Here is a 21816-nt window from a genome sequence, read left to right as displayed (position 1 = left end):
ATACATTTTCAGAGACTATTAGAAGGATAAGATATAATAAAATACAAATGAAATTGCAGTGATTTATTACTCTTCTCTATCTTCAGAGAGTCTTTAAAAAAATTTTTTTAATGAACTATACTGTAAAAGGGCTTAAAAATGTGAAAAAGACACTCAAGTGGAGAAGTAAATACTTTTTAGATAATGAGAGTGTTATGTCCTTACAAAAATCTTCCAAACATGGTCTGAGAATAGAAGAGCACTCAAGTTGCCTATTCTACCCTCAATAAGGGCTATCTTTTTGGTAGAGTATTTCAAATCATTCACATAGTGGTCACTGGAATGTAACATAAGTGTTTTAAATAGTAACTAAAGAATTTTATAACTGCCAGTAGAAGCAGCTCTTCAAATAACTAGAAAATTATACTCTTGATCAAAGGGAAGAAAGGCTATTTCTCCTCTACCAGGGAGCAGTGTAACTTGGCATATTCTATGGCCTAAAACTGTACTGTAGTGATTTCCTCAATATAAGTTTTTGTTTGCCTGTGACTTTACTTTCCTGCTAAGGGTGAGTGATTCAGAAAGCCATTTTCCAAGGTATATAAGAGTTAATAGCTTCTTTCCAGACTCTAGGTAACTGGTAGAAAATTGAGCTCTGTCAAAAACTAGTAAATATGTTTTACAAAATAATATCAATATATGAGTATATGGTAAAGAGATTCAATTTCTCATGAAGAAACTAGATCCTGCCTTCAAAAAGATTCACAAACATTTTGTGCAGGCAGGTAATCTATGCATACAAAGGGTTTTTAATCCTAGACTAGGTTGTGGTTAGGTAGGTGGCTGTTCCAGGTGATCAGACCATTCACTACTGGACTCTAGCTAGTAAATCTAGAATTTACTATTACCTGGAAAGGGGTCAGGAGAAAGCTCAACAGTGTGATAAAGACCCACCAGTGTGTCAGGAATCCATGGAACAGAAATGCTAGGCAGGGATATAGAAGCAGAAAGCAAGTTTTAGTATTCTCTCAGTGATAGAAATTCAACCTTAATTGGAGTGAGCATTTAAAAAAAAAAAAAGGATTCATGTGATTGTTAAGTATATTGGGGTAATTCTCAACATCAAAGGAATAGGAGCTTTAGGGTTTGTAATCAGGGACTCTACACTAGTGCTCTCTTTCTCTTTTTTCCTCTCCCTCAACACACTCATTTCTGATTTTATTTTCCTCTCTCCATCTGTTGTCAGACCCACGCGGTATGATAGAGAAGAGATGCAATCAGGCCCAAGGCTGGACTGTATCTAGAGAGACCCTCTGCAACCCACAGAAAACTACTCTTCCACCACAATTTCAAAGAATTAAGGGTTATAACTGATTATCCTGACATGCATCTCATGCTCACCCTCTGAAACTAATTTGTATTTAGGGGCATAGAGTACTGTGATGGACCAATATGTCAAAAATAGTGGAGAGATTTTTAGATATCTTGAAAGTCAGCCTCTCCATAAGTACATGGACTCAGGAGTAGCTCCCTAAAGAAAAGGACTTACCCTTAGCTGAAAAGTGAAATGGGACCACGACTACCACATCCCCGTCTACTGGATGGGCAAAAGGAAAAGATTGTTTATTTGAGATTATCTAGATGTCCAAGCCTTTCTTTGAAAATACTAGGAACTGACACACTTTCTGGTTGGTGATCAGAAAGTGCTACTGTAATAGGGAAGAACAAATATGACTCCATATTAGGTCTGTTTCTTTTACTTTAACCTTTGTATTCTATTGCTTTTGCTACCAGTTAAGAATGTTGGGATATCCCTGGTGCTCCAGTGGTAAAGAATCTGCCCTCCAATGCAGGGGACGTGGGTTTGATCCCTGGTTGGGGAACTAAGATCCCACATGCCATGAGGCAACTAGGCCTGCACACCGCAACTACTGAGCCTGCGCGCCTCAACTAGAGAGCCCATGTGCCGCCAACTACAAAGCCCATGCACTCTGGAGCCTGTGCACCACAACTGGAGAGAATCCCGCATGCCACAGCTAGAGAGAAGCCCACACGCCACAGCTAGAGAGAAGCCTGCACACCGCAATGAAGAGCCCACACACCGCAACGAAAGATCCCACGTGTCGCAACTAAGACCCGACACAGCCCCCCAAAAATAATTAATTAAAAACAAAAAGAATGTTGCCTATAGCCTGAAATATACAGGATAGACCATTCTCAGGGCTTTGACTTTTAAGGGTGTAACACTTTTCCATTCACAGAGAGATAAAAAGCTGCAGAACAGAGAATAAAACTTGTCTTGTTGGAGGTTTATAGGAACATCAGTAACCTGACTTACATGGACAGCTGTAAGAACAAAGGATTCCTAGACCAAGAAGTTCCCAAAAACCAACCACGCCCCTCCCTCACCTTGCCTTTAAAATGCTTTGCTGAAACAGTTTCAGGGAGTTCAGGGTTTTTTTGAGCACAAGCCACCCGACTCCTTGCATGGCCCTTCTCTACTCCAAACTCTGACGTTTTCAATTTGTTTGGCCTCACTGTACGTCAGGCACAGGAACTTGCGTTCAGTAACACTATTATGATAACTACTCAAGTAAGAATTGCTTGGAAATTCTTAAGAAAGGTGTGTTCCTTTTCTACCACTACATATTAGAGTAGAAACTTTTAATATCAGATGTGCTGCTGCTAGGATAGAACCTTCAAAGATGCCCTGATCCATGTTTAACAAAGAATTAGCCTCTGTTTTGTAAACCATAGAAATCACAATTCTCAGATTATGTCAGAAGAATGCTTCTGATTTCTTGTAATCTGTATTTTTACCTAGTATCATGCAGTGCACTGTGAAAGGCCTTATTTAGACTACTTGTGAACTTAATATATGTTAATTAATAAAACTGAATGGTTTTTAACACGTTCAAAAAAAAAACATGCGGGCTTCCCTGGTGGCGCAGTGGTTGAGAGTCCGCGGGTTCGTGCCCTGGTCCGGGAGGATCCCGCATGCCGCAGAGCGGCTGGGCCCGTGAGCCATGGCCGCTGAGCCTGCGCGTCTGGAGCCTGTGCTCCGCAACGGGAGAGGCCACAGCAGTGAGAGGCCCGCGTACCGCAAAAAAAAAAAAAAAAAAAAAGATGCACCCTAGTCCCACCTGCCAGTTCCTGTTGGCTAATCCTATGACTAGTCCACACGTAGTAGTTCTTTCTTACCACATCCTAGCCCTCATTCCGTCTGTCACCTGCTAAGCCGTGGGTCCCATGAACAGATAGAAGGTAAATTCACATTTGTGTCTCCCACAGTGGGTTTCACCATAGGGATGGGTTCCCAGGAGATGTCTGCCAAACACAATAAATCACCACATGTTCTATTCTAGGTAGAAGTTTCCAAGAGGTAAAGAAAGAGAAGTCATTGTACGTTGGCTCTTAATTAAATGTTTTAAAAAATGAATGAAAACCAAAAGAGTAAACTAGATTTGATTGAGGAAAAACATTATACAGACAGACGTTACAGATAAAATGTTATTTATCTTCTTCAAACTTTTTCATTATATATCAGGACAAAAATATAGAAAGAAAAAAATTAATTCAAATTAGCATAATTGGAAAGAATTGCCATTTTTCGTACATTTTTAGTATCTTGTTTCATTACTTTAAAGTTTCAAGTAAATTGTAAAAGATAAAGATATTATCTTGAAACTTAGTCATGTATTTTTCAAAATAAGATCAATATACTTACTTATATCCTAAAAATTCTTACTTAAAATTATTAAATATAGGTATTTTTCAATATGTATAAACACCTTATCAGATTTGAATTCAGGTTTTATTCATCCATACCTACTATGTGCTGCCAACTTTTCTAGGTCCTGGGAATAATGCAGTGAGCAAAAGGGATAAAGTCTCTGTTCACATGAACTTACATTTCAAAAGACACCGATACAGAGTTCACATTGTGAATTGTTTACTACAAGCCTCCTGTCACTATTCTAAGGGCTTCAGAGGTATTAACTTGCTTATTCTCTACAATAGCCCTACAGGGCAGGTCATATTATTTTCTCCATTTTACAGTTTAGAAAACTGAATGGAAAGTTTAACTTGTAAAAGGTCTTAAACAACCAGTAGCAGAGTTGAAATATAAACCAGGTTATTCTGGCTCAAAATGTGTCTTCTGAACCACTCTGCAATACTGCATCTCACCATAAACAAATATAAGAAATATAAGTTCTTAATATTATCTTTATACACATAGACGATAACTAGTCAATGACTTGCTCATAAAAAATAACAGGACTTATTTCTTCAAAAGTATTTGTCACCTGTAGAATTTCAGTCCCCAGGGTCTCACCTCTCCTGCCTGATGTCTCCTTTACCAATCTCAACTCCAGGCCTTAACAAACAACCTTACTCCTTCTTTCTCTGCTTCAGTTGTGACAATAAGCACGTCAATGTGCACTGGGGACACCCTCTTTTCGGAAGAAAGGAATTTACTTCCACAGTTGTTGAGCATGCTGCCAACAGAGTTCAGCAATCAGCCCATCCAGGAACTCTCTCAGCTAGAGAGAAAGGGAGCCACCTCGCCCAAGGTCCAGCCCCTTCCCAGGGTGTGGCCTATACCTTATGCCTGATCCATGCGGGGGTAAAATGCAGGTTGACTCTGAAAGATCAACTCAGTCTCAGAGCTCCTCCCACATCAGGCTGAGGTCACAGTTGAGACTGTATCTCCATCCAACCTTCTCTCACTGCCCACTCTTGGTTTCCCCCTTCCCTTCCGTATGTGTCCCTCCGAAAAGCTCTCTCTAATAAACTCCCTGAATGCTAATCTCTCTCAGAGTCTGCTTCTCAGGGAACCCAGCCTGCAATACTCCCCACTATTAATCCCAACGTTTCAAATTTCCATTGCGACAGAACCCCTACAGATGATATAAAATATGTCAGATTATGGATCAGTGTCACGGAGAACACAATAGAAATAAGCTTCATTTATGGCCTTTATTTATGAAGCATAAACGGGATGCAACTCTATCAAATGATAAACAGAAGCAAAGGGTCACTTTGTGCTCATTCTTTTATTCTACAAAGTGCTCGCCTACATTTCATTGCAGTACTGCATTCGTACTCTTTTTTTCTTCTTGTAAAATTGATTCTAGTTATCCTCGTTACTTTAACTTTTATGGTCCTGATTTCCACATCTCTAAATCATTTTGGTCCCTCTAAACTACTCTACAGTATAGTTTTGGGCAAAAGAGTTGTCCTCCCTGAATTTTTTTTCTTTTCATTATCCCCAAGAGATGAACAAGAGAGCATACCAATTATACATATCAATTTGCATTGCTGTAAGGGAAAAATGTTCATGTTGATTTATGAGATACTTTAAATATTTATTTTGGATAAATGTTTTTAATATTTACTAAATCCTGTATTCAGAAGGATAATACTTTTATGATAGTTGTTTGGGTTATGCTTCCATAGCAAATACTGCCATTTTAACCTGAAACTAAATGAGCATTATTCACAGGGTGTTTCTCAGTCTTTCAAATAGATCAAAATACCTCATTTATTTTTTGTTTTTTCTAATTTTCAAAATAGCACTAAATAAAAATGACCATGATATCACAGTGGAAGAAATTAGCATTGTATAAAATATTTACAATTTAAATTAAAAGAATGGGCTTCCCTGCTGGCGCAGTGGTTGAGAGTCCGCCTGCCGATGCAGGGGACACGGGTTCGTGCCCCGGTCCGGGAAGATCCCACATGCCACGGAGCGGCTGGGCCCATGAGCCATGGCCGCTGGGCCTGCGTGTCCGGAGCCTGTGCTCCACGGCGGGAGAGGCCACAGCAGTGAGAGGGCTGCGTACCACCAAAAAAAAAATAAATAAAAAATATATATATAAATAAAATAAAAGAATGTATTTATTGATTGAGAGGCAGTATCACAACCAACACGGAGGTTTTCTTTATGGACTTTTCCAGTCCCAGCTCTGATGCTTTTTGTCTCTGCTGCCTTAGGCACATCATCTAACTTTTAAGCTTCAACTTCTCCTCTGTAACATCAGCAATCTACTTTGTCTAACTTTAGAGTTTTTATGAGATATCAAATAATATGCTACAAAACATAAAAATCAGACAATACTGTATAAACACATGCACTAAAAATAATTCCACTGAAAAAGAGAATGATGGGTCACACAGTAGTTGTGTTATACAAAACCAAACCACCCAGTTGCCTAAGTGAACTTTAAAAATGTATCTAGAAGTTATTTGACATGTCGATCATATCTTAATGCCCTGGGGGCTGTGCTTACTGATGCTCAGGTCAGCCTCCTTCTACATCTTCTGTGTTTTAGTTTCATTGCCTTGACATTTTTGCTTATATGACCACAAATCGGGAAATCGCACAATTTCTCTAGGTCAGCACATTTTGCCATTTCACTGATGCAGTGCACTCAGCGATGCATTAACTTCTCTAATTCTTATTTCTTTCCTGAGCTCTAAAGTTGATGTTGTACCTTTCAACTGGGGCTGGTTAAATAAATCATGGAAGAATCATAACATGGAACACTATACAGCTATTAAAAAGTAGGAGGAAGTTTTATTTGTCGTATGTGGAACAATTTCTAAGACACACATATTTTTTTAATTCAAGATTCTAGTCGGTATAAAATAAATCCAATGTGTCTGTGCAAATATATGTTTCACATTAAATACATATTAAATTATGCATATTATTATAAGTTGTATATATTTCACATATATACTATACATTGGATTCATGTGTGTATATATACATTATATACACATGTCTATAAATACACACATACATTTTTCCCTGAAATTACCATGGATTTTCTTAAAGAAAGGAAAGTTGGTATTTGCAGTTATATGAAAAGTTTTATTTTGGCATACGCAATCAATAAAAATATAAGAATCAGTTTCTCCTAATATCTGCCTAATATTATACCTTTTATTATTAAGAACCTAAGGTTATTATTTTGTTTATTCCAGTATAAATATTTATTTCTATTTTGTAGGAAAATCAAACAGGAAGCAAACAAGTTGAGAATATTATATCTTACTTTGTTTTAAGCAACAAGTCATTGTGTGTATTTATGCTTCTTGATTGGACTATTTTTAATATAGACGTCTTCAAAATCTATATTTTTGTTTCATGTTTATATGAGATTTATTTACTTATTTAAAATTTATTTTCCAATTTAGAACAGACCCTAAGTATGAAAATGCATACATTTAAAGATGCCAAAATATGTTACTTAACAAATATTTTTCTTCTTTTTTAGTGTAAAAATTATGGGGGAAAGAATTATTTATTTTCTCTTGGATTAATCTGAACCACCTTAAGACATAAGGTTGGCACCTATAAAAATAACTTCAAGATAAATATTTGCATTCCACTGTTCCATATGGGCATCCTCAGGAGACGCGACATTTGGCTTCTGGCTCTCAAACCAACACGTGATAAACGTGACTTTTAAAATTAGCCTGTATTGCTGATTTTTATTTCTTCTGGGTAAAAGCACGGACAAATTAAGAAAATCTGAAGGAGATATTCCAATGCAAAACCTTAAGATAACACTTAAGAATACAAATCAGGGATCTTTTTAGAATGTAAGGTTTCTTTATTTCATCACATCTTTATTTTTCTTGTTATATTCTTTGACTTTTTTACTTTGAGGACATAAAATGGAGCTAGGAAGCTAGCCACACATTCTAGAAAATATGCGTTAATCAACATCGACAGATTTAAGAATTTAGGAAACCTGTGTTCAATTGCCTTTCCTCTCCAGAAATGAATATTCTCAAAGCGATTTAACATCTCTCTCCCCAACTAGAGCATGAACTTTATGAGGGAGGACACCAAGTCCACCTCATTCTACTTTTAGACAGAAGCATTTAGTAAAGTGACTGGCACATAACACAAATTCAATAAATAGTTTCTGAAAGGATGAATGAATCAAGGCATGAATGGACAGCATAATAACATACAGTAAGGTGTAACCTTTTCTTTTTGAAGAAAAAGAAATTTGCTTTGATGGAAACAATCTAACCAGGAATCTTGAAACCTGGGATCAGTTTCTTCTCTGCACCTATTCTAACTTACTTTCAATACTTGTGTTTCATAAGAAAATAGATAACCTAAAAGGGGACAGATGATTGTATATAATTTTGAAGTCCTTTCCAGTTTTTAGATAAAACCTCGGTGAAATTATGATCTGTTTGAAAAAACAAAATGCAATAAATGTGAGGCTACAGTCTTGCTTTGACTATTTGTGTTCATTTGTTAATGAACTACTATATGATCCGTAATGTAAGGAACTCTCATCAGAACTGTCTTATAACTTTAATGAAGATGAATATTAAATCCTGAACATAAATAAATTAATTTCACATGTTTTTCTCATTCACCCCCTACAAATATCTAGGACTTCTCCATCCGTCAAACAGAAATAACTATACCAATAAGCTATTCTACAACCACTTCCTTCTGTATATTTCCCTCCGCTTCCTGCCCCTCCACCTGTTTAACTGCCTCTACCTGAATTTCCTTAGGGCATCATGTACAGTCCCAGGATTTACAACCTAAAAGGGAACCTGTCCTTTCTCACTTCAATTTATGTTTAAGTCACAAGTGGAAAGAAAACAAGCAAGTTCGAGAGGCAGAAGAGGAACAATTAAATGCTACACAGATCCTTCATTTGAGACTCCACAGCCCCTACTGTGCCTCTGCCTGTGCTATTGCACTCTACTGGGAAGTTACCTCCACCTGAAACTTCCTTTCCTTTTGTTACTATGCTTAACTGAGATTTGAATAATTAAAAAGGAGCAGGAGGAGAAAAAGTAGTGAGTTACTGGAACTGTTGTCCTCAGATGGCAGAGGCACTGGGGCTGGGTAAGGTCCTTCCCTACTGCCAGAGGAGCTCACTCTCCTTGCTAATACCCACGACTGCGTTTCTGGAAGGGCTTCTTGCCTCTGGAGTCCTCTTTACTCCGAGTGCTGCTGACAACTCAATACTGTTCAATGTAACATATTCCAAGGAAAGACTACGCAGCTCCCATTTTAAACCTATGCTGGCAATTCTAGGTAATTCAGGGCAGCTTTCAAACTTTTTAGACCACGTCCACAGGTAACAAACAGATTTCACTTCGGAGCCATTAGACAGGTTCATGTCAAATATCCGAAAACAAGGTTTCACAAAACAATACTTACTATATGCAATACGCACTGATATTTTCTGATTTATTTTATCCCATATTAAAAAAACAAAACAAAACACTGGCTGGACCAATTAAATCCCAATCTTTTGGAGTAAGACTCAGGCAACAAGTTGTTTTCGCTATTTGTGGGGTTTTTTTGTTTGTTTTTTGGGGGGTTTTTTTTGGCATTTCCCAGGTGATTCTCATGTGTAAGTAGCTCTGGGAACCACCTTTCTAAAGGATTTTCAGGTGACCCTCTTGGATTTTTGAAGAATATGGTTTTATCACTTGTAAATAATAATAGTTCTCTCTTCATTTAAAATCACTATATTTCTTAATTTTGTTTCTTGTTTTACTGTATTACCCAGAATTTTTAAAACAATGTTAAACAGTAATAAAAACAAGCATCTATTAAACACAACAAAACTGGCCTTTTCCCGTTGCGGCGCTGCCCAGTGAGGAACTCTTGTCTACATCCGCAGCCGTGCAGCCCTCTGCAGTCTGTGCAGTCTTCCGATACAAGGAAAAGGCCACAGCCTCCATCTCTCGCTGCAAACCCGGCAAAGAGCTCACCGAGGTGAAACAGGCTGCTGCAAGGCAACGACCCGAACCTCTTCGGCTTCTGAAAGAGCGATTCGGGGGCGTGGTCGTGCGTGTCGGCGTAAACGGTAGTGGTCTCGTGACCCAGATTTACCCAATCTGCCAGTCCATCTCCAAAGCCCTGGTGGCCTAGTACCAGAAATTCGTGGATGAGGCTTCCAAGAAGATCAGACATCCTCATTCAGTAAGACCGAACCCTGCTGGTGGCTGATCCCTGTCGCTGCTAATTCAAAAAGTTCGGAGGCCCGGGTCCCCGTATGCGCTACCAGAAATCCTACCGATAAGCCCTTCATGAAGATAGGAGTTCACCATTTGTAAAAAAAAAAAAAAAAAAAAAATGGTTGTGGGATTTAAGGTTTAAATTAAATCCTAAATCCTGTGACCTACAAAATTGATTGCACACTCTATTAAACTCACAATTTGTAAGCCAACTGATACAGAGCAGGCGTTGGCAAACTATGACCCATGGACCAAATCAGATCCGCCATCTGTTTTGATAAATAAAGTTGTACTGGTGCACACCCGTGCCCACTTTTTAATGTGTTATCTATGGCTGCTTTCCTGCAACAGTGGCAGAGTTGAGTCAATGTGACAGACAGTAGGACTCGCAAAGTCTAAGCTATTTCTTATCTGACCTAGAGAAAGTTTGCCTACCCCCTTTATTTAAAACAAGTATTTTACCTTAGGAGGGGTGGAACTGGGGGCAGAAGCAAAGAGGTTAGAAGAGAATCAGGATGCAAATCTTGAATGGCCTTGTATGTTAAGCTAAGGACTGGATTTTATCCCAGGGGCAGTAATGAACCATTTCCATGTAGGTGTGACCCTTTTTTCTGATCAATTCTCCAGCTGGGTTCTGAAACTTTGAAAACAGAGCACATTAGGCAGGGATGAAACTATGTCTTGTTCCTTGTGCATTTCTAGGCTCCAATAGTTGATGTTCCCTGTGAATCTGCTAAATGTACACTTAGCCTTTGCTTCTCTTTGACTACAAAACTGCTGGAATTTATAATCTTCCTTTTTTTAGATTAAAGACTCCTGCCTGAGTCTCATCAGAGGATTTCATAACTCTGGACTGTATTCAGTGGGCATTCTGGCACCACCTAAAGGTGGCTTTCCTCTTCTCTAAGGAGAGGTGGTGGTGTGGATCAACCATGCTTCCTGCCTGAAGCTGCTGTGGTTTTGACAGTACATAAAATAAGCAGCAAGCCCATTAAAGGTGGTCAAGAGACCAGTAAAAAAATAAAGCTTTTTTTCTTTTCCAGCAGGTAATGCTTAATTCATTCATCAAAATGACACAGTAAACATTTACACTATTCATCTATCCATCAAATATGTTTTGCTTTAAGTAAACATAGCAACCATACAGTTCTTAATGGCAACTTAGATTCTATTCATGCTTGCTTCAAAGACAGCACTGAAAAACCTGTTGTTGACCTTGAGAATGATTACTAAAGCCCTACTGGTCTGATGCTATAATTTAAAGGTGCTTTTTTATATCTTTTCATATTCTAAAAGGTATGATAAGAAAAATATGCTTGAGGCAAAAGGTCTCAGTTAATTATTTTAACGTTTTATTTTATTCATCAGCTGGGTTTTATTAACCGAGGTTAGAAAAAAATAGGAAGATCTTCACAACATGTAGTATAGTAGGTAAATATACATAGCTTAGAAATAAAGGTCCTATAAGGCTTATGAAAAGTTTATGAAAAGACTTCTAAAAGAAAAAAGTTCCAAACCTAAATTATGGTTAAATCTGCATTATAAAGTAAATAAAGGTGGTTTCCAAAGAGAATGGTTATGTGTCAAAAGTGAGATGTGAAGAATGCAGAAAGATTAATAAAACCAAGCAGGATCTCATTAATCAAACATCCCCAAGTGGAAGAAATGATTTGACTTGAATTTGCCTCTATATACACCAGTGATGGAATCTGCTTTTTTTGTGAAGCAGCCAAAATGTCAGCTTGATAAATGGGGTAATTCAAAAGTACCTACTCTGTTTTTTTAAATACGTAGATGAATGTGCATAGTAAAACCAAGATTAATTATTTGTTAAAAATCTAAATAAAGCTTTGATCACTTTGACTAAGAAGATTTGATTCTTTTTAATGAATTGACCAAATAAAATCTTTAAACTGAATCTCTGTTCAAAAGATTGAACATACAGGGAAATAACCACAACATCGAATGATTTTAGTTTACCAGGAGAGCATCTTAGATGAATTAAAACTAATATCTGTTACGAATATCATATTTAGGGCTTCGAATAACAATTTATAAAAATAATGTAATTACCTATATATTTCAGTCCTGATATGAAAGTGCTTTAAGAATGATTAGGTTAATGTTTCATTTATATGGCACTTTTTCTCCTGAATCATTTGAAAAATATGGTATTTATGTTCAAGACCACATAAAGGAAAACAAGTAAAGCAAGTAATAAAAAAAAAAAAATCTTGCCTATAAAACAGTTATCTAATAACCAGTTGAACTGAGGTAGTTTAAAAAACCACCACAAAATACAATTTGGGAATATTATTGCCAAATGAATATAAACATCCAGAAACAATACAACAACAAAAAAACAGTATTCCTATTATAGTTAATAATAACCCCAGTGACAGTGACCTCTTTGGCAACCTGGTAAAGAAATAACTATTATGGCTAATTTTATCATAGGTTTTCTGTGAAAATGTCTGGTATTTAGTTTCTGTTTTATTCAAAGTTATACATTGCTTTAGATTGCATTTTGTCCCCCCACCCCAAAAAATAATTTTGTCCCCCCACCCCTCACCCCTGATATGACTTATGTGGACATAGAGCTTTTGGAAGGTAATTAAGTTAGAGGAGCTGATCAGAGTGGGCCTTAATCCAGTAGAATTGGTGGCCTTATAAGAAAAGAGAAAGAGATAAACAACAAGGACCTACTGTACAGCACAGGGAACTAATTCAATATCTTGTAATAACCTATAAGGGAAAAGAATCTGAAAAAGAATATATATATATATATATATATATATATATATATATATATAACTGAATTATTTTGCTGTACCCCTGAAACATTGTAACTCAACTATAGTTCAATTTTTTAAAAAGTAGCATTAAAAAAAAGAAGAAGAAGAGAAAGAGAGTGAGAGATCATCTCCCTCCTACCTCTCACCATGTAAGGGGACACAGAGAGAAGGAAACAACTAAAAGCCAGGAAGAATATATATATATATATATATATATATATACAACTGAATTATTTTGCTGTACCCCTGAAACATTGTAACTCAACTATAGTTCAATTTTTTAAAAAGTAGCATTAAAAAAAAGAAGAAGAAGAGAAAGAGAGTGAGAGATCATCTCCCTCCTACCTCTCACCATGTAAGGGGACACAGAGAGAAGGAAACAACTAAAAGCCAGGAAGAAAGTGCTCACCAGAAGCCAAATCTTGATCGCCTCCAGAACTGTGAGAAATGAATAAATTTCTGTTCTTAATCTATCCTGTCTGTGGTTTCCTGTTATAGCAGTCCAGACTAACTACTAAGACATACATGTTCACAGTTTAAATAATCAAACAGTTCTTCAGTATTTGTTATGAAAAATAGCCATGCCTCCACATTGCAGCTCTCCTACTCCAATTCCCAATCCCTAGAGCAGGGGCTCTTATCTAGGGTAAACCAAGCCCCTACTCCCACCCCTCCAGTGGCCATTTGGTAATGTCTAGAGACACGTTTGGTTATCAAAAATGGGGGGAGAGAGGGTTGCTATTAATATCTAGTGGATAGAGGCCAGTGATGCTTTTAAACATTCCATAATGTATGGGACAGCTCTGCACAACAAAGAATGATCTGGCCCCAAATGTCAATCATGCCCAGGTTGAGGAACTCTGCCTTAGAGGGAATCACTTTTATGCTACACCTTTTTTCATGTTTATCTTCAAATCTCTAAAAAATATGGTCATTTTCCTGCTTCTTAATTTTTCTTTTAAGCAGTTTTATTGAGGTATAATTCACATACCATACAATTCACCCATGTAAAGTGTATAATTAAATGGGGTTTAGTATATTCACAGATAAACACAACCATCACCACAGTCAAGTTGGGAACAGTTTCATTACCTCAGAATGAAACCCATACCCTTTAGCCATCACCCCTCTATCCCTGCCCCCTCCTCCACCCCGTTACTCACCAGCTCTAAACAACCACTAATCTACTTTCTGTGTCTGTAAATTTCCCTATTCCGGACTTTCTTATGAATGAAATCATACAGTATGTGAACTTTCGTGACTGGCTTTCTTCACTAAGCATGTTTTTAAGGTTCATCGAAGTGGTAGCATGTATCAGTACTTTGTTCCATTGTACAGATATAGCACATTTAGTTTATCCATTCTTCTGTTGATGGACATTTGGGATGTTTCCACCTTTTGGCTCTTATGAATAATGCTACTATAAACATCTGTGCACAAGTTTCTGTGTGGACATGTGCTTTCATTTCTTTGGGGTATATACCTAGTAGAACTGCTGGGTCATATGATAACTCTATGTTTAATCATTTGAGGTAATGTCAGCTGTCTTCCAAAGCAGCTGCACCATTTTACATTCCCATCAGCAGTGTATGAGAGTTCTGATTTCTCCACATCCTTGCCAGCACTTGTTTTCTGACTTTTTGATTCTAGCCATCCTAGCGGGTATGAAGTATTATCTCATGTGGTTTTAATTTGCATTTCCCTGATGACTAATGATGTTGAGCATCTTTTCATGTGCTTATTGGACATCTGTATATCTTCCTTGGAGAAATGTCTATCATCATCTGTCTCTCATCCTACCATAGCAACCCACATCATACACACGCATACCTAGTATTCTCTTTCTTCCAATATACTGAAATTGTGCTTTTGTTAAATCAATATTTGGTTATTACATTATTATTATAACTATATAAATATTTTTGACAACCGAACCATATAATTATTATGATTTCATAATTTTCCCCTCTCTGGAGTAATTACCTTCTTGTTGTTGTTTCTTCTATGTACTTCTCACTGCTGCATCTCAGAACTCTTTCTCAGTTGTTATCAATCTCCTCTCAATACATTAAAATCAACTTTATCTTCTTGAATAAATCTCACCGTCTGACCTGCTCTAGGTCAGCTACACAAATATTATTTGGGGATCCCTCTTAACAATCACCTAGGAATTCCCTTCCCTCTCTCTCATGTTGAAGACTGGTTTCCGGGATCCCAAGACTTTCACTTTCTTGGTTTACTCTCTTGTCTTGGTAGTAAAATATGTCCTTGGTATCTTCCTGAGAAAGTGTGCAAGGGGGGCAAAATTTGTGAGATGTTACTTCTACCCTTTCATTTAATTGATAATTGGTCTAGGCATAGAATTCAGGGCTGGAAATGATTTTGCCTCAGAACTTGGAAGAAATTGGTTTATTGTCTTCTAGCTTAGTACTTGCTAATGAGAAGTCCAAAGCCATTCTGACACCTGCTCTTTGTGTGAAACTATTCTTTTTCTCTGGAAGTTTTTGGGACCTTCTTTTGGCCCCAGTACTTTGAAATTTAACAATACTGTGTTTTACATTGAGCCTTTTCAGCTTTTATACTAACCTTTCCATCTGGGGAAACATTAATTATTTTATTAATTATTTCCTCTTCTCTGTTTTCTGTTTGTCTCCATCTGTCTCTTTGTTTTCCTTTCACTGAGATTTCATTAATCCTATGTCCAACTCATCTACTGATTTTTTTTCAACTATCACGTGTTTAATGTAAAAAGCTCTCTTTTCTCTAATTTAAAAAAATAGTATTTTTTTTGTTGTTTCATGACTGCCATAAGCAGTCAATGAATTATCTCAGGATATGAATGAACTTTTTTGTTTGTTTAGTTTTATTGCTTCTGCATAACCTCTATATTCTCTAACTTGCTTTTTTATAGCAATTTGGATTCTTTACTAAAGTCTTTCCTCAACTACCTGATGAGACTCAAGGCTAACTGCTCATATATAAGACTGGGACATTAAAAAGTTGATTAGAAGCTCCAATTTTTCATCTATAGGCCCACAGGGTGGTTTTGTTTGGCAACTTTCTAAGGAAGTATATGATCTTACCTTTGGGCTGTTCTCATTAATCACAAAAGATTATTTCAATCTTTTTATGTTAGGTATAGTTTAGTGCCAGGCTCTGAGAGCCCAGGGGGGAGGAGAGCTAGAATTTCAACATGCTCTAGTAAAATTTCTCTTTATCACCAGATTTTTTAGAAGATTTATCCTCCCTCTCAACTGTGCCTGGTATCCCCCAGTCAGAAAGTCTCTGCTTTATCCTCTACAGGTAATAAACCTTAACTCTTCTGATGATATACAAAGTGGCAGACATCTGGTTGTAGAGAAGGGAGAGTCTGATGTTCTAATTACTTTTTGTTTTATTGAAGTAGAGTTGATTTACAATGTTGTGTTAGTTTCTGGTGTACAGCAAAGTGACTCAGTTATACATACATGCTCTTTCAGATTCTTTTCCATTATAGGTTATTACAAGGTATTGAATATAGTTACCTGTGCTATACAGTAGGACCTTGCTGTTTATCTATCGAATTACTTCTTAAACAGAATTCCAAGCAATCTTCTTATGTTAGCCCCACCTTAGCCCAATTTCAGAGAATGTGGTACTCCCAATTCCCAAACTTTGGGGGTGTTTCCTGTAGATTAAATTTTCTCTCAGTCTTCTTTACTCCAGTTTAGGATCTAGCTTTCTTGCTTTGCTAAATCAGTTATCATTTACCTCTGTGGTTTTCAGCCTTCCAAATGTCATTGCTTCTAAGCCCTCTCCCATCCACTTTTCTTAAAGTCATTGCTGTCATGTGCCCCACCCTGTTCTTTTTTCCTACTGTCATGGCTACCAAATTTTCCATTGGCCTTACCTGCACTTGAGTTGTTGGAGAAAAGGTGAAAGCTAAGGTGTATGTTCTATCTGTCATTTAACAACAACAACAAAAAAACCTTCTTTCCATTTTTAAAATTAATTTTAGTCTTGAAAGCGGTTGGAGAACAAATTCAATTTTTCTATTAACACCTTTTTTTGCATAAAGGGATATGGATATCATTTTAGATCTGAAATTATCCACCAAGCATAATTTTTCTCTAAATATTAATCTAGTAAGACCATATTAATTTTGAGTGTTACATCAATGGGGATATCAACCAGTGCTGCTGGTCTTGGAATTGGAAATAACCCAATACATATTATAAAGATAATTTTCTAAGGACATATATGGCCAAAGTATGTTTAATAATATTTCTTCCTTACACTCTGTCTTACTTTATGTCCCTCGAATGCATACATCCATTCTAAATATATCATTCTAAAATATGTAGTACTTTAATAAGTAGATGTCAACATTAATATCCTACCAGATATTCTACCTCCACAATTATGGGATGTATAACATAAAGTAATATTTACCAAGTGTTGATCCACAGACTATTTACAGTAAAAAATGCAAAAAGTTTGAATAACGATGTCAATTCCTTAGCCTCAGCCAAGAACTATTGTGTATGGATCTCTGAGGGTAAAGTTCATATTTATGTACCTTCCTAGGTAAATCTGAAGCACAGTAAAATTTTAGAATCACAATGAACCATATAGAATGTGTTTTGTGAGGTTAGGAACTTAATTTTATCTCTAGGTTTTAATGAATTTGTTTTCTATATGCCAAATGGCGTAAGACACAGGGGGTTTTAACTGTTTTCTGTAAGAAAAGATTTGGCAAATGTGTATCCAAATGACTTAGAGGTCACTTTCATGTTATTTCTGGAGAAAAGAGTTCAAGAAAGGAGATGAGATGCCTAGACCCTCAGGGAAGGGATGACTGAGTACTTTCAGATGCTCAGATCTTTAGGAAAGGGCTTCAACAATGACTCCAACCAATTCATTTGGGGAATGGAAGTTGCCGGCATTTTCTCTACCTCATGAGTTTTGGCAGCATGAATACTAGAGTCTAAGAACATGGATTTGTACATGTCACACTGACTTCCTTGAGAGGAGGACTGGGCAGGACTTTTCAAACAATCTTTGAAGTTATGTAAAGGCTGTAATTAAAGTTCCTGTACACTGTGAAGGCAGGGATCATTTCTATCAAATTGCTTGTTTCACCTTCAGCATCCAGCACGGTGCCCACCACACACAGTAGGGGTTAGTAAACACTGAATTAACGAACAGATACTGACGCTTGACCGTGAGAGGCTACAATGCTAAGAAAATAAAAATGCTGTATAGGGTAATGCTACTGGATTCCACCAGAATCGGCACTGTGCGTCTAATTCTTTCCATCAATCCCTCCCCTCTCCTCAAGAGAGGCAAAAAAACAGAGGTTACTGTTACCTCATCTGAGAGCCCTTCTCAGAGGCCAGTGAAACATCAACAACATAGTAACGGGAGATGGTTGAAGGGAGTGATGTTGGCTTAACTTTGATCTCTTTGAAGTAGATAGGAGAACTGTGAACAACCAATGCAGTACTGCCAGCAAGTTCAAGAAAACTCAGAGCAGTCATGAAGCTTACCCTGCAGAGGAACTGAAAGACTCTGACTCTGGTATAAGCCCTCAGAGTGAGATGTCCAGTGATGGTGGCAGAAATACACACTATGATAGGTGGCTTTCTGTAAGTCAGAAGGAATACATAGCCTCTCATATTTCCAAGAAGTGCTCTTAGAAGGGGAATGCATGAGAAAACATACTCTAAAACAGGCCCCAGAAGGATTAGATGAAAGGAAACAGAATCTGTGGACAGCAGGATGGGAGAGACTGGCATGACCTCACTGCTACAGTCAGTGGTATCCTGTAGGACTTAGCTTTTGATAAGGTCTGCTGTGCAGTCAATCATTGACAGCCAGTATTGAGGCCTGACTCTTTAATGATGGGAATTAAATAAACTGAAAGAGAATTCTGAGGATTTTTAGAGCATTAGTATTCAAAGAAATCCAATGTTTTGTTGTTAACTCTTGTTTTATACTTAAAAAGTCTGAAAACTTATATTTAAAATATTTAACACAGAAAACAATTTCCTGTTGTTTTTTATATAATAGAACTAGTTATATATGTGTATATAAATTATAGTTATATGATTTTGTTATGTATATAATAGATTTTATATATACATGTGTATATAATGCATTTAAATACATATGTATTTGGTATAATATGTATACATATAATACATTATAGGTATACATAGGTATATATATATTAAATGTCTATAATATGTTTTGTTTTGTAAATAATAGAACTAGGCATATATATTATATATGTAATAGAATAGTTGATAGAACTTTGTACTGTTTGAATAGTTAGGTGAGCAAAATAAAATTCATAGAGAAAAACTTGACCTTTTTGAAAGCATAACTTGAAATAACATGTAATAATTCACCCTAGAAGGCAGACAGAAGATACAGGATTTTTGTTCCCGACATAGATTTTATCCTTACATTTTCATTATAGTTAATTGGTCTCATAATCAACTTAAACGTCTGTCCCTCTCACTAGACTGTCAAACTCCTGAAGGGCAGGGTTTAGGTGGTAAATTTTTTGTTTCTAAGCCACTATAACCGGTACACAGATGTTCAAAAACTTTTTACCAAGTTATCAAATTATAAATTCATATTGTATTGGATAAATCATGGAGAATTTTGAACAATAGCATTTTTGTGGCTTGTAAGTCCAAAAAAGAGAGATGGCTTTATATATGTACAGACAATATAAAAATTAACTAGTCCTAAGACTTTCAGAAGTTTACTTCCTATGTTAATATGGGCCTCAGTTTTCCTAATTATACCTACATGTAGGACTGATATACGAGACAATGTATAAATTCTTTGTACACAGTCTGTGCTCAGTAAGTGGTATTGCTATTATTGATAGTCTTGCACTGACAAAACACATAGATGGACTGATTTTGAGTTTGGAGAAACTGAGACAAATAGATTTAAAGTGATTTGGACATGTCAGCCAAAAAACTCCCCCAAAACCTCACAAACCTCAGTCTTAAATATGGCCATTAATTTCCATGGATCCTCTGAAACACTAAGGGTGTTATTCTAAAAGCAAAGATAACATAAAACTAAAGAGATTTCTCTTTGTTTCTTAGGCAAGATAAAAAGCCAAATCCGTTAGGGGTTATAAGTACTAAAATACCTCTTCTGTGATTCCAGGGAGGTTGTATATGTGTCTAGACTCATACAAACTCAAGTTTGTGTTTCTGGTTACTCAATATGGTAAAGTTCCAACTCCTCCTCTTAACAAGCTGCTTTGTAATGGGAAGTCTGTGATTTAATGGCTCTAGAAATTTAAGGTGATATATGTATGTAAAAATGCTTGTGGGGAATCAACAAGCTAAGACAGTTCTATTGTAACTACACAAAAACAGTAAAATGAATCCCTCCTGGCACAAGAAGATGACATCAATGGATAGAGGTGGGGAAATTGGTTAAATATGGCTCTTTTTCTAAGCAGATGAATCACGTATTTCCCTGGATTTGTCCTGTGTGCCTATAAAATGATGCACTAAACAGTCTCGACTTCAGAATTACAAACATGCTCCCCTTTCGCTAAGCTACAAGCAAAAGAGGAAACACAAGCTAAAACTTCAAAGTCAGGGTGATGTTTATACTACTCTAGTTTCAAACTTCTTGATCAGTTTACTTTCACCTTTACATTTTAGTTAGGTCAATAATTCTTTAATCATTATGTTTTCCATTTAACCTTTCCTCCTAAAAATCACCTTTAAATTGTTGCTTTCTCTTTCCTCTTTCAGGGTGTAGGTTCCTTTTAGAATAAGACATCAACAAAAAAAATTCTATAAAGTACTGATAAAATTACTTCTAAGACTTCATAAGACATCTTGGAAGTAAGCACTTGCCTAATTGCCTAGTAAAAGACACTAACACTGTATGGGCCTTTAATGTCAGGCTGGTTAAAATATATTTAAGTAGACTCTATAAAGTTTTATATTGTTTCCTTCCTTATTCAACTTTTATCTAAAACTCTAAGTACAGAAAAATGAGAACTATAGTGCTTGAACAAATCCAGTGTATATCATAGCAATAATAATATGGTTTAGAAAGTAGTGGTAGTTCTTCATTTGAGCAGCTACACATATAAGTAATAATCATTTCTACACCCCAAGTTGATGACTATTTACTGGTATGATTTGTTGGAGACTGCAGAGCTCTACTTGGGGAGGCATGAAAGCATCGTTGAGAAAGGAAGCTTTGAGAGACAAAACTTTCTGCTGTGCTGTGTTCAGAAGTCCCAGTTAACACAGCAAGTGCCAGATACTAAGTGCTTATGTGTGTACTTTGTCCTAAGTACTTTACCTGCATTATCTTATTTAACCATCACAACAACTCAGTACAGTAGATACAAATTTTTTTTCATTTTATTCATGGGAAAACAGACCTAGGGTTTAATTAGTTTCCCCAAGGACACACTGCCTATACACAGGTAGAGCTGGTAGTCCAAGACAAGCATCTCTGAATCTAAGCCTCGAAGGTAGCTTTCTGAATCACTAAGCCAGTAGAGGTCTCATGCTGTAGTCTCATAACATTTATATCTCATCTATATGGGACCCTTCATCTCACTCCTTTATAGCTCCTTGGATTACTTATATGTTTTCAAATCCATGATTTAATGGTTTCCTTGGACAAAAGATGTTTACTAATAAAATGATGGTTTCCTTGGACAAAAGATGTTTACTAATAAAATCAAAAATTCCATTTTTTTTCTAATTCACAGGAAAAATTAGACTACTGGATAAAAACACTCTCAAACTTAAACCTTTGGTGCCAGCTAATAAATGCTACCCGTTGAAAAAAAATTAATGAACTAGCGTCATAAATACATTAATAGGAAATTCAGGATCTGCTGACCTTGCTAAATTCAACAACTTAGTTATTATTTGTCACTCCTGAAATGTTTGGAGATGTGATTTTATTGTACATTGCATGCCCCATTTAATGCTAGGAATGTTCAGAAATGGGAGCCATAACTGAATAAGCTCTA

General features: G+C 36.6%; 2 protein-coding genes across 2 annotated transcripts in view; one reads left to right on the top strand and one right to left on the bottom strand.

Moving 5' to 3' along the window:
* Window positions 1-21816, bottom strand: part of SEMA3E (semaphorin 3E) — a 272918-nt gene that overhangs the window by 159751 nt on the left and 91351 nt on the right. The window lies entirely within an intron of this gene.
* LOC129392119 (histone H2A.N-like) overlaps window positions 8854-21816 on the top strand; it is a 79793-nt gene continuing 66830 nt past the window's right edge. The window contains 2 exon segments of the mRNA XM_055084696.1: window positions 8854-8875; window positions 9663-9848. Coding sequence (XP_054940671.1) covers window positions 8854-8875; window positions 9663-9848 — 208 coding nt within the window.

The sequence above is a fragment of the Physeter macrocephalus genome, chromosome 5 (assembly GCF_002837175.3).
Source record: "Physeter macrocephalus isolate SW-GA chromosome 5, ASM283717v5, whole genome shotgun sequence".
NCBI classification, from domain to species: domain Eukaryota; kingdom Metazoa; phylum Chordata; class Mammalia; order Artiodactyla; family Physeteridae; genus Physeter; species Physeter macrocephalus.
This window is presented reverse-complemented; position numbering and strand designations above follow the sequence as displayed.